The sequence below is a fragment of the Castanea sativa genome, chromosome 7 (assembly GCF_040712315.1).
Source record: "Castanea sativa cultivar Marrone di Chiusa Pesio chromosome 7, ASM4071231v1".
Taxonomy (NCBI): Eukaryota; Viridiplantae; Streptophyta; class Magnoliopsida; order Fagales; family Fagaceae; genus Castanea; species Castanea sativa.
In genome coordinates, this window is record NC_134019.1 from 24,390,056 (window position 1) to 24,404,148 (window position 14,093).

General features: G+C 34.8%; 1 protein-coding gene across 2 annotated transcripts; it reads right to left on the reverse strand.

Annotated features, from left to right (window-relative positions):
* Nucleotides 1-10,282: 10,282 nt before the first annotated feature.
* Nucleotides 10,283-13,893, reverse strand: LOC142642415 (uncharacterized). Of its 2 annotated transcripts, none has more exons than XM_075816764.1 (3): nucleotides 13,509-13,893; nucleotides 10,658-12,858; nucleotides 10,283-10,565 (listed from the first exon to the last, which is right to left on the reverse strand). In XM_075816764.1, exons 1-3 carry the CDS (start codon nucleotides 13,693-13,695, stop codon nucleotides 10,488-10,490), a joined length of 2,466 nt encoding a protein of 821 aa, XP_075672879.1. In that variant the 5' UTR covers nucleotides 13,696-13,893; the 3' UTR covers nucleotides 10,283-10,487. The 2 variants fall into 2 exon arrangements, with proteins under 2 accessions (XP_075672879.1, XP_075672878.1); XM_075816763.1 differs by having other exon boundaries at nucleotides 10,283-10,568.
* Nucleotides 13,894-14,093: the final 200 nt, after the last annotated feature.

The following is a 14,093-nucleotide window of genomic DNA, read 5'->3' on the forward strand; positions in this document are numbered from 1 at the left end:
GCAAAGGTGCAAGATTTTGGGTTCATTGGCTTATTTGAGATTTCCATCAACGAAGATCTCCCCTCTATCGTCCTTGGGGGGGCCCCACTATTAGCTGGGTTGGCTTATCTTTGTTAATTTGGAGCCTTCAGCTGAGAAGCCCTTAAACTCCCCTAAATCCACCACAAAATCACTGTTAAAGCAGTCACCTTTTCCTTTTGTATCTCTCCACTTTTGGTTGGGGATTCTCTTGTTAATGGTTTCTCCTTCTTACATTTTCCCTTTGGCTTATCACGGGCAAATTTGGCATTTTCCTTTTGGTTGGGGCTGGTAGACAAATCCCATAGGCTTCTATTTAGGCTCGAATCCCTAGAAGAGCTCAAAGAGGAAAGACATGCTCCTTCTTTCCTTTGTTGACCCTTGGTCTTCCTTTTTTGTGTAACTAACATCCAATCCCCAAAAGCGTCCTTTTGAGCCTCTGACATGGACTCAAAGCTCTTTTCAGCACCAACTTTGACGCCCTGCCTTCACCAGTTGTCTCAGCCTCCTTCCCTGGAGCTTTGTTTTTCTTCGATGGTCGTAGCTTGTACGAACACGACTCTGTTCTATGATCCACTCGACCACAAGAGAAACATAGAGAATTTAGACACTCATATTGAATCAGTTGGTGAGATTACTAATATGGAGAAGCCTTACGAGAGGGTTTTCCAAGTTGATTTGGACGCACAATCTGGCATAGCGGCCTCTAGCTTCAAAGGCTATGTGCGTGTCAATACGCAGGACAAGCCCTATCACACTACTTATTTCTCGAAGTACCGGGCCTTCATAGTATTCAAAAGGGAGCTCAAGAAGACGAATCCAGATAGCTACTAATGACTAAGAGGCTCTTGAGGGCCTAAAGTTTGGTTCCCATCTTCTCATGGCTAGAAAATGACCACCAACAAACCAAGGACCCCCTCTGAGGACATTATCATGATCAGTCTTAATGCAAATCTAATAAGGAAATAGTCCCTACCAAGATTTACACAATCCATCTTACCAGCTGGTTTTCACATGCTAAGGATGCAAGTATGTAGAAACTGGTAGCCCACCGATTTACCAAAAACTTTAACTATCAATGCATTTGACAACTGAGAGCAGATTCTAGCTTTGGTTTCTCCTGAAAGTCTCACAGCTGCTTCTCCTTCAGGGTATTCATGTACTTCTATATCTGAGAGAAACTCTGTCTCCATATCCCATTTAAAATCGAAAGCCTTTTTATAGGCTCCTGGTATGTCTCTAAGGAGTTAGTCCGTGAACAAACTTCCTAACCCCTTGAAGGTGGCCAAAAGGATGGACCATGTTCACCAGCTGGGCTGTGGATCTCCTTAACCTTCTTAGTAATTCTCTGAAGCTCCTCATCTTCCTCCCTAGACCATCTGGGATACTTAGGCGTGGTGCTAAGCATGATGGCCAGTCCAGATCCTTGAAATTTGCACATATATATATATATATATTTGGTGTTTCTTCTCTCTGTTGAAAAGAATTGCAAATTTTGGATAAGATAGTATAAAAATATGACACAACCAATTTAATTTGTTTGCTTTGTGTCTATTTTGTGGGAAAAGCAAACAAATTCAAACCCAAAAATTTCAAACTCATCAAATCCAGTGCTCCCATTGAACTTAGCTAACCTTTTAAAACCCAACACTCAACTCTCATCGAACAACAAAACCCGGAAAAACCCATCAATGGTAGAATTCACCCATGTTACTTAAGTGTGAAAAGCTTTAATTTGGATTCACCTATATTAAAATAGAGCTCAAATCAACAAATTGATACTTGTTCATTAATAATAAAACTAGCATGAATGCATTTAAAATTAAACACAATTTTTATTATAAAAATATAGACAATTAGTCATATTTATTAAAAAAATAGCATATAACACATGCATATATACACACATATATATATATATATACACATATGTATATATTTAAAATTAAACAAAGTTTTTATCATAAGAATATAAATAATTAGTCAAAATACTTTTTTTAAAAAAACAAACGTAATTAGTCACATATTAAAATTCTTATTTAAATTTAATACTACTTATGACTATCTATCGGTAGCTTCAACAAAATTTATTTTATAACTCAACTAAAATTCATACGAAGGAAGATCTTAGTCGAATGATTTAGTAATAAGAACTCAAAAATTAATTTTCTAAGGTAGTTTCATGAATTTGATTGATTTTAAGCAAAATAAACTATTGAATTAATTTGCAGGGAATTCTAAGCCTTTATTGTGCCTAGAATCTACGTTAAATCAAAGAATTATATAGAACTAAACACTTTTCTAAATAAGTAAATCAATAAAAAATACAAGAACATGAGAATTAAAAATCACAAAAATATGTTAAGAACATACCAAAAAATGGTTGAGTGTCACCCTTTGCTAAGTAGCAAGTCATTACAACAGATATAACTCTAAAAATTGTAATTAAATTTTAAGAAAACCTAATTTTTGTTCTAAGTAGCTACCCTCTGTATTTTTCCCTAAAGAGCCTTTAAATAGGCCAATAAATCTTATTACAAGTTGAAAACCCATTTGGCAAAAATTCCAAGTTTTCAAGTTTCACTTAACCGATGTTTTTGACAGGCCATTTCAATTTAGAATTCAGAGTTTGGGTAAACTACAAAGTTTTAGCCTTCTAGCCCAACTTGAATAATCTCAATTAAATATCTAAGTTGAAAGTTATGCTCAATCATTTTATTATGATTGAGAAGTTACAATTAGGTTTATAGACAATGTGTAAAGTCATGGTACTTTTTTGTTGTTGAGAAACTAGTCATGGTACTATTGAATCTATTAATATAGTTTTTTTATAAAAAAAGTGAAAAAAAGTGACATAATCAATTATGTGACTCAATAGGAGGTAGCAACATTAAATACTAAGTTTTGACTTTTATATGCATGGATATATTAAAAACTAGCTTGTAATCACATGTATTTGCATTGATAAATTTAAAATTAGACAATCAAATATATATACTGAAACTCTAAAAAAAAACTTGTTTACTTTATTTAAAATTTTTTATTACTTCTTAATTTTTGTTATTATGATGCACTTTTTAAAAAAAATCTCACAATTTATTAAATATGGTCTCTTTGGTTTTTGTACTCAATAACTCACTTAGATGGATATTTATAATATAGTCTCACATTTAGTTCTTATATTGAAAAATAATTTAGGATACACGGCGCAAAATTAGAATTCAATTATAAAATATAATTGGATTTTATATTTTTTTTTATTACTTCTTAGTTGTTGTTATTAGGATACGTTATTCTTTAAATCTTCTTTTACAATTAAAGTCGTGGAATTTTCATTCTCATTCATTAAGTTTTATGTAAATTAAAGTTGCAAGCATATCACTGCATATGAGTAAGAGAAGAAAAGATTTGGATTGGTAAAATTAGGGTTAAGAGTCTGAAGAGTTCAAGTAGCAATGTCAATATAATTATGGTCTGCGGCACATGCACGTGCTAGTTCAGCGCGTGAAGGCTTGGTTCCGACTTATATAGCAAGGGTTTTAGGAGGGTTTTAAAGCTGAACAAGTTCTTCTCAAAAAAAAAAAAAAAAAACATTGAACATGTCAACATGCTGGTCGCGATCCTAATCCTATTTCCTAGAGGCTAGGGTTACCGTGGTAGGGACTTATACTTCCTTATGCAAAAAATATAGGGTTATTTTGGTTATAAAAAATACCGCAGCAAAAGCACTACACCATTTATTAGTTGACAGTTTAACTTATATAGCAAGGGTTTTATGTAAATTAAAGTTGCAAGCATATCACTGCATATGAGTGAGAGAATAAAATATTTGGATTGGTAAAATTAGGGTTAAGAGTCTGAAGAGTTCAAGTAGCAATGCTAATATAATTATGGTCTGTGGCACATGCACGTGCTAGTTCAGCGCGTGAAGGCTTGGTTCCGACTTATATAGCTAAACAAGTTCTTCTCAAAAAAAAAACAAAACAAAACAAAAAACGTTGAACATGTCAACATGCTAGTCGCGATCCTAATCCTATTTCCTAGAGGCTAGGATTACCGCGGTAGAGACTTATACTTTCTTATGCAAAAATATAGGGTTATTTTGGTTATAAAAAATAGCGCAGCAAAAGCACTACACCATTTATTAGTTGACAATTTAACTTATATAGCAAGGGTTTTATGTAAATTAAAGTTGCAAACATATCACTGTATATGAGTGAGAGAATAAAATATTTGAATTGGTAAAATTAGGGTTAAGAATCTAAAGAGTTCAAGTAGCAATGCCAATATAATTATGGTTTGCGGCACATGCACGTGCTAGTTCAGCGCGTGAAGGCTTGGTTCCGACTTATATAGCAAGGGTATTAGGAGGTTTTTAAAGCTGAACAAGTTCTTCTCAAAAAAAAAAAACGCTAAACATGTCAACATGCTGGTCACGATCCTAATCCTATTTCCTAGAGGCTAGGGTTACCACGGTAGGGACTTATACTTTCTTATGCAAAAATATAGGGTTATTTTGGTTATAAAATATAGCGCAGCAAAAGCACTATACCATTTATTAGTTGATAGTTTGACTTATATAGCAAGGGTTTTATGTAAATTAAAGTTGCAAGCATATCACTGCATATGAGTGAGAGAATAAAATATTTGGATTGGTAAAATTAGGGTTAAGAGTCTAAAGAGTTCAAGTAGCAATGCCAATATAATTATGGTCTGTAGCAGATGCACGTGCTAGTTCAGCGCGTGAAGGCTTGGTTCCGACTTATATAGCTGAACAAATTCTTCTCAAAAAAAAAAAAAAACGTTGAACATGTCAACATGCTAGTCGCGATCCTAATCCTATTTCCTAGAGGCTAGGGTTACCGCGGTAGGGACTTATACTTTCTTATGCAAAAATATAGGGTTATTTTGGTTATAAAAAATAGCGCAGCAAAAGCACTACACCATTTATTAGTTGATAGTTTGACTTATATAGCAAGGGTTTTATGTAAATTAAAGTTGCAAGCATATCACTGTATATAAGTGAGAGAATAAAATATTTGGGTTGGTAAAATTAGGGTTAAGAATCTAAAGAGTTCAAGTAGCAATGCCAATATAATTATGGTTTGCGGCACATGCATGTGCTAGTTCAGCGCGTGAAGGCTTGGTTTCGACTTATATAGCAAGGGTTTTAGGAGGGTTTTAAAGCTTAACAAGTTCTTCTAAAAAAAAAAAAAAAAACGCTGAATATGTCAACATGCTGGTCGCGATCCTAATCCTATTTCCTAGAGGCTAGGGTTACCACGGTAGGGACTTATACTTTCTTATGCAAAAATATAGGGTTATTTTGGTTATAAAAATTAGCGCAGCAAAAGCACTACACCATTTATTAGTTGATAGTTTGAATTATATAGCAAGGGTTTTAAGTAAATTAAAGTTGCAAGCATATCACTGCATATGAGTGAGAGAATAAAATATTTGGATTGGTAAAATTAGGGTTAAGAGTCTGAATAGTTCAAGTAGCAATGCCAATATAATTATGGTCTGTGGCACATGCACATGCTAGTTCAACGTGTAAAGGCTTGGTTCTGACTTATATAGCAGGGGCTTTAGAAGGATTTTAAAGCTGAACAAGTTCTTCTCAAAAAACAGAAAGAAAAAAAAAAAAAAAAACGTTGAACATGTCAACATGCTAGTCGCAATCCTAATCCTATTTCCTAGAGGCTAAGGTTACCGCGGTAGGGGCTTATACTTTCTTATGCAAAAATATAGGGTTATTTTGGTTATAAAAAATAGCGTAGCAAAAGCACTATACCATTTATTAGTTGACAGTTTGACTTATATAGCAAGGGTTTTATGTAAATTAAAGTTGCAAGCATATCACTGTATATGAGTGAGAGAATAAAATATTTGGATTGGTAAAATTAGGGTTAAGAATCTAAAGAGTTCAAGTAGCAATGCCAATATAATTATGGTCTGTGGCAAATGCACGCGCTAGTTCAGCGCATGAAGGCTTGGTTCCAACTTATATAGCAAGGGTTTTAGGAGGGTTTTAAAGCTAAACAAGTTCCAAAAAAAAAAAAAAAACGCTGAACATGTCAACATGCTGGTCGCGATCCTAATCCTATTTCCTAGAGGCTAGGGTTACCGCTGTAGGGACTTATACTTTCTTCTGCAAAAATATAGGGTTATTTTGGTTATAAAAAATACCGCAACAAAAGCACTACACCATTTATTAGTTGACAGTTTAACTTATATAGCAAGGGTTTTATGTAAATTAAAGTTGCAAGCATATCACTGCATATGAGTGTGAGAATAAAAGATTTGGATTGGTAAAATTAGTGTTAAGAGTCTGAAGAGTTCAAGTAGCAATGCCAATATAATTATGGTTTGCGGCACATGCACATGCTAGTTTAGTGCGTGAAGGCTTGGTTCCGACTTATAAAGCAAGGGTTTTAGGAGGGTTTTAAGGTTGAACAAGTTCTTCTCAAAACAAAAACAAAAAACCCGCTGAACATGTCAACATGCTGGTCGTGATCCTAATCCTATTTCCTAGAGGCTAGAGTTATCGCGGTAGGGACTTATACTTCCTTATGCAAAAAATATAGGATTATTTTGGTTATAAAAAATAGCACAGCAAAAGCACTACACCATTTATTAGTTGACAGTTTGACTATCAATGGGAATTATTTGAACAAGTCACACCACTCATTTAACAAATCATGTGATTAAAATTACACATGGATGATTTTTTTGAGTCGCTATGTAATAGGTTGGAGGAATTTTCTCTTGACCGGTTTGGAGGTAAACTTTGTCTTGATGGAAAATTGCATGTACGTAGCGGAAAATAAACGGGTCTACTTTATTCGTAATTGATAACATGCACTATGTAAATTTCAAAATATAGAATCAAGAAAGTGTACCTTGGTGCAGTGAATTTCAAAACCAAAGATCATTAGTTCTTGAGAATACTTTTAATCTTCACTCCAATTCCACTAACGCCCAAGATGTGTGATCTCTCAATCAGTTTTTGTTCAAGGGAGAATGAGAGAGTGTCCAACACTCACATACACACCATTTCACAATGATGTCTCTCTTTTTCACACACTAAAATTCTCTATATTTCTCTCCTTATAACTGATTATCTAATTGGGCTAGCCTTTTGGGCCTTTCCAATTAGGTTTTAGTATGTGGTTTGGAGTGGGACCAAAAGGGACTAATAAGACACTAGCTCCAATGGGCCTTGGGCTTTTCTGTCAACTTTTGACAAGTCCAAAGTTACCATTAACTATATTTAATACCACTATATAAATATAGTTGCACTCTAGACCTTATTTATAAATTATATCCCAAGACTTTATTATACATACAACCCCTTCATAAAATATTCGTAGTAATACAAAATCATGAATGTAGATTGCCACTTTGTAAATTACTACATCTTATCCTTGAGTATCCGGTTTAATTCTTTAAAGTTATTCAACACATATTTATGAAATTTAATTTCATAAATATATACTTTAGTATTTTACTAAAGTGGTTAGGCCTAACTCTCTGAATAACTGAACCCATTAAACTTATCTCAAAGGAATATTTTATATCTCCATTAAGAGACTATGAATTCCATCTTGAGAATATATGTTCCATCAACACTAAATATGGCTGCCCAACATGCTGAGGGTTTGACCTTTAAGATAGATCTCACTCCTAATATATCAAAGCAACCTACACTTCATAATCAAGTCCATTATCCTTTCAGGATCAAGAGTTCATGTAAATAAAAGTCGTGAGATTTATTATTCATTTGACAGTCGTTAGGAGAATAATAAATCTCACAGTGGTTTAGTTCAATATGTCTTAACTTTTAAAACATATCAACACATCAACTAGAAGTCTCCACTTCCATGATCAAGACAAATCATCTTAGTTGATATGTTATAGTCTTCGCAGATAAAATGCCCAATTTCATCACCGGCTACGAACTACAATTCTGAGTTTACAAAGAACTTGTGATTTATATCTTCTGTGACTTTTCACATATATCACATACTATGCATCTCATGGACTATATGATAATGTCCGAATATTTATGTTACTATTATTTTAGATAAAAATAAAACAACTTTATCAATCATAATATTAAGTCATATATCATGTCATACATAATATTATACATGACATCATACAATAGGATTTAAGGGCACTAATCCTAACATGTCCTATATTATTGTTTCTAAGGAATAAGTGTTGAAATGAATGTTGAGTTCGATTAAAGTCATCATCTTCACTTTCCAAAGTCTAGCAGTTTCTGACATAATTATTATACCTTTATTTATTTTTTTGGATGAAGAAGTCTTTTTAACAAATTTCCAAAATAGAGTGCAACCAAGTAACATCAATCTGCAAACAACAACTAATCATCAAAAAAAGAAAACATTATTCTCCTGAACCACATGACAGGAATTCCTTACTTTCTTACAGCCGCTAACCTTCTAACTTCCTCTCTAATGGCTCTAAATATGGTTTCATTAGATTTAATTTAACCTTTAGGATTTGATCACCATTATTTGTTTGACTGTAATCCATTTATTTTTATTTGCCTAACATAGCACTTAACAATCATTGCTATATGTTTCGAAGTTCCTTACTTTCTTTTTCTCAAATGCATGCATGATACGATCCTTATTTTCTTTTTTCCAATTGCAGTAGTCATGTTTTGCAAGTTGTAAACCCCTAAAAAGAAGAAAATTAAAGAAGGTGATGAAACATCCCAATGAACACCTCAAGGAGGTGGAAATAGTGGGATTTGTGGGGCGTACAATAGACATTGAACTTACGGTTTATTTACTCGAAAGTGCCAATGATTGTCATTAATCCTCATGCTCCACATTCAGTGGGAACTCCTTGGGAGACTGAAAACGAAGGCGCCAGAGAATGTGCCATGCAGCTAAAGAAACAATGCAATCATTAGATTTTCAAAACTCGTATCAAATAAAAAGATATTGGCGGAGTTTGAAGGGTTTCTCTTCAAACTAATTTAGAGAAGCATTTTCCATATTTATCCCTTTTCCATAGACTACATGATCCGCATGCATTTTACACTATTAAAAGATCATAAAATCACAATGCTATTTGATATAAGATAAACTCCATATAATTCCTTGTCCTTCAGAAATTATTCCATTTTACCCACGGTGCCCCAAAAATACTTCCCTTGTTTATTGTTATCAGATTTACAAATTCAGACCCCTTGATAGCAGTAGGTTGATAAAAAAGTCTCTCCTGTTCATGTTCAAGATGCATCATCACAATGATATAAGTTGGTCAGGAGGAATTAGATGAAGGATAAAAATGTACAGATCAATGCAATATATTTAACCCAAGTACTTTGAATTGCAACAGATGCAACACATAATAAAGTCAACGTTCCCAATGCAGAGAGGAAAAAAAAAATCTCCTTGTTCCATTGGAAGATGCATAATTTCAACTATTACAAGTTGGTCTTGAATGAGATAAATAATAATAATAATAATAATAAATAAAAAATAAACCAAAAAATAATGCTTCAAGTAAAAAAATAGAAGAATAAATGAAATGAAGAGGACAAAAAAAAAAGGAAAAAAGGAAATATTTTAAAAACAACCAAAAAGAAAAAATAGCACAGAAGTTATACAGTTGATGCAATGCCCTCTTGCAGTAATCGCAATTACGCATGACAGGGTCAAATTGATTTTTTCAGTACAACTTATCATCTTCACCACAAAATTGTCCATTGGCTGCTTCATGTATTGCTGTAATGCGAGATGGTGTTTGGATTGCTACATGATTAAAAAATATTACTGTCCAAATCCCTTTCTTAGTTAGAAAATATGTTATCTAGTCCAAAATGCAGCACTATTAAACTAATGTGCTTTGAATTGCTACAGAAGCACTAAGGAATGATGTCAAAGTTCCCATGCAGATAAAGAAACATCTCCTGTTCCACTGCAGTATGCACACAAAAGCAATGATTTGGACACAAGGATTCATGTACCAAAAAATGAACAGGATTCTACATTTTGCAGAAGTAAATGGATTGCTTTCGTGTCACATATCCTCAATTCTTTAAGTAACAAAGTGAACTTTATGGCAGATCTGAATTCCAAGTATGTAACAATTGAAAATAAACGACACATGCATAGTCAGCATAGAGAATCTGCTTCTTCTCACAACTTGTACACAACACAGTTTCAGATAACATAATAAAATCTGTTGAGGTGGAAAGCAGAAACAATAGAAAGAATAGTGGAAATACAAAGAGGATTGAATTAAAAATCAGAAGAATCTGAAATTAATAGTCAATTAGAGAACTAATAATCAGTACAGTACCAATAACAAATTTTTCAACCAGTCAAACTAACAAAGCAACTAATTAGTGGCTTATTCACAATGCGATTGCTTCGCTTTGCAATGGGGAGAATTAGAAACTAAAATAGAACTTGGTTGGGTCATCACGGAGAAGTGACTTGGCTTCTGATCCTACTTGAGCGTCTCACTGGAGTAATAGTCTCCTCGTCTGCTACATGCCCCTGCTAAATCAACAAAAGCATGATATACAGGTGAGAAATTCATAGTTGACAGTAAATGTTCATTGAAAACTGTAAAGATAGCAATTACTTACATGCTTGGTAGGAATTTTCTCGTAAGTAGTAAAACTTCCATAAGAATGTGAAGCCATGGAGTAGTCAGAAGAAGAGGCTAGTGATTCTCTCTTATAGTTCTTCCTGGCCTTCCTCTCTTGGCTCTGAGCTTCATTTTTCTTGCTGTAAGATGAGCTCCTCTGTAAGCTGCTCATTTCAGAAGGACATGACTCTCCATCCATGTCAACCTCAGTTGGCCAATTCCGAGAAGACGGTCTCTCGAGGGAAGTAGGCTTAATGCTAACTGACATTGGACTGAAGTCCAATTTCTTAGCCAAAAGTGGTTGCTCTACATTGATAGCAGCATTTGGTCTTATATTTTTGCTTTTCCTCACATATATGAAACCAGCAGCTGCCATTACGGTCAAGAACAGGAAAGTAATTCCCATGACCTTCTCTCTGAAAATTGTTTCTTTTGTTCCATTAAGTGTAAACTCCCCATCTTCTGAACTCTGTAGATTCTCAGCTGAAGCATCAAATTCTGGGCTTTCAGGATTCAAGTCTCCTTTTGCAGACTCCATTTCAACAAAAGAAGTCTTCTCACATTCACCTTGGATTTTCCCAGCTTCCGAAACTTGAGGTTGAATTTCATCAGCCATTGGAACCATAACTGGCTGTTCAATGTAGATTAAATTGCTTTGCTGCTCACTGTCGAGGTGAACAGAAAAAACAACCTCTTCCTCGGACTTCTCTGTTTGAATGACCTCAGCCTCTAGTGCCGGAAGCACTTCCTCAGATTCTGAAGTACCATGCTCTGCTGAAACCTCTTCAATCTCTTGGCTTACTTCTTCATATTCTGGATCATCAAGTCTCTCTAAAACGTCCCCAACATCTTCATCTGCTTCAATCTCATGCTGATCCTCCTCTTCTAGTGATTCCATATCAACTTCACTCTCCCTCATTGATCCCAATACATTAATATTTTCAAACTTCTCTCCCGTTCCTTTAGGACTGTGATCAAACACAAGGTAGCCATCAACTGGAATATCCTCATGCAGCATGGTCAAGTTACAATAATGCAGAGGACCCGAAATAGGTACTCCTTTGAAATTCAAAATCAGCTCAGAGACAAAGGAGATGGAATTAGCATACCACAACCGAAAATTTTGAGCTAAGCCATCCAAATTTGCTTTTGCAAATTCAGCAATCTCATATGAATCATAAATCTTAATGAAGCTAGACTCCTTAAGCACAGAGGGATCAATGACAGGAGAATTAGTAAATGAGACTGATAAACAAGCAACTGACAGAACCAGAAGCAGCACCATGAACTTTGATCTCGTAAAGAAGTGTAGCTTAGAACCCCCTTTTGCTTTCATAGTCTCCTCCTCTTTTGGCAAATGAGTTCTAATTGGGCTCGGTTCAGAAACATCGACCGCTTTTTCTTCTTCTTCTTCTTCTTTTAATATCTCAACCGAAGAAACATCCTCGCTTTCTTTCTGCGAGTAGTCAGATTGTGCCTCTTCCGTAGCATCAGTGTCTGAGAAGCTTCCAGAAATGAAGCTCTCCTCAAGTCGCCTTCCATCATCCTTGTTGAGATAAACCTCAATTCGAGGATTTGGTCTGTAGTGAAGAAACTGTGGCCTAGGCGAAAGGTAATTGGTTTTAGGATCATAAGGAGGTAATGAAGGGTCTGCATCAAGAGGCGCTAATATAGGACACGACCATGAACACGAAGAAGTAGGACTAATCTTGAAAGTTGGGTCAAGATTAACACAATCTGGTTCATCAGTAACAGTCTCAGGTAAAGATTTTGAGTCAATCTTGGAACTCACAGTTACCTCAGGATCAAGTACTTCCTCACATCTCAAAGCTTCTGAAATTGAAGAAGCTGTAAGACTTGCCTCCTTGTCATCCGAGGCCTCAATCTTGTTCTCTTCCAAACTAGAATCTGCCTTTGAATCAATGTTTTCCACTATATCTGAGAATCTCACAGACCGGCACGGGCTTTTCTCAGTAGAGAATGAAAGAGAAGTTCGAGCTGGCTCGTTCCTCTCGACCAATATCTTCTTTTTTGGAGATGGGGTGATCTTGGAAGCCGCCGAGATGGTTGGAGACATGAAATTCTTTGTGCCCTTTGAAGCAACTGCAGGAGATCTGACTCTTCCAGGCTTAAGATTGTGATCTTTTGTATTTTCTTTGTCCTCTTGATCTCTCCCTATAGAGTTTCTTCGATGAAAATCTGCAATCCATCAACATGGAAAAGAACATAAATTAAAACCCACAAACCGTTACTATACTATTGTTGAGATAATTTTGAGTAAAATAGAGAATTTGAATTTAGACTGAACAGAACAAAACCGTTACTATACTATTGTTGAGATAATTTTGAGTAAAATAGAGAATTTGAATTTAGACTGAACAGAACAAAACCCATTTCATATATAAATTAAAATACATCCAATGAAAAGTTCTTCACTTCTAAGTCTAAGAAAAGAAAGGGAAAAAAAAATTGCATCATGATTCTTAATGTTGAGTATAGAACCATGATTAAACATTTTCCAGGTTCTCAGCAACTATTCTTCATCTAGCCAAATATTTAAGGCAAACACATGGTCAATAATTTACATTATTTGGTTTGATTTTTTGTTTCCCTTACTCCTTGAAAACCCAAACAATAAAACAAATTATACTTTCTAACCAAAAAAGAAAAACTCCAAAAGATGTGTCAAATTATTAATCACAACACAAAAATTTGTAAACATTTTCCTATCATTTCATATAACTTTCACCCACATTCTTGGCTGACAAATAAACGATTATTTTATCATTATTGTTGTAAAAGAGACTAATAAAGAACATGAAAATTAAGGGCGTGAAAGAAAGCCAAACCTGAAGGGCTATTAGCCGGAGTATTGGGATTAAACCCTCTTGGGTTGGTAACAACGGAGGGTTTCGTAAATGGGTTCCCACTGAAACTCCTTCTGATGGGGTTGCTGGTTTCTGAGTTTCTTGCACTTGAGTTTGGTCTGCCAGACATTATCGTTGAGGCAGAAGCTTTGTTTGAAGGCAAAGCCATGGATTTCGATTTCTCAGAGAGTTTGAATGATGGGTTTGGAAGTGAACCTGGTGACTAATTTGTTCAGAAAAAGAAAGAGAAAGAGAGAGAAAATATGGAGCAAGAAAATGGCAAGGTTCTTGAAGATCTTGGAGGATTTGATTTTAGAGAGAGAGAAATGGGGGATAGAGGATTTGATAGTAACGGCTAGTTTTCAAAGTGAAAGAAAGGAAAGGCAGGGTTTGGGAATTTAAAATGGTGAGGTGTTTTTGACCGTTGGGGAAAAATATCATTGAATAGTTCAAAAAGGTTGGAGCCGTTAGATTATGGGACTTTGTTTTTGGAAGGGTAGCCGTTGACTATCTTTTAACTTTAATTTTGCAGATAACAGGGTTAATGATAAAGATTTACTTGCTGTA

Coding starts and splice junctions, on each gene's coding strand:
- LOC142642415 (XM_075816763.1), bottom strand. CDS start 13,695: ATGGCTTTGCCTTCAAACAAAGCTTCTGCCTCAACGATAATGTCTGGC. Junction 12,859..13,508: donor TCCGGCTAATAGCCCTTCAG/GTTTGGCTTTCT, acceptor GATGGATTGCAG/ATTTTCATCGAAGAAACTCT. Junction 10,569..10,657: donor AGAAAATTCCTACCAAGCAT/GTAAGTAATTGC, acceptor TTGTTGATTTAG/CAGGGGCATGTAGCAGACGA.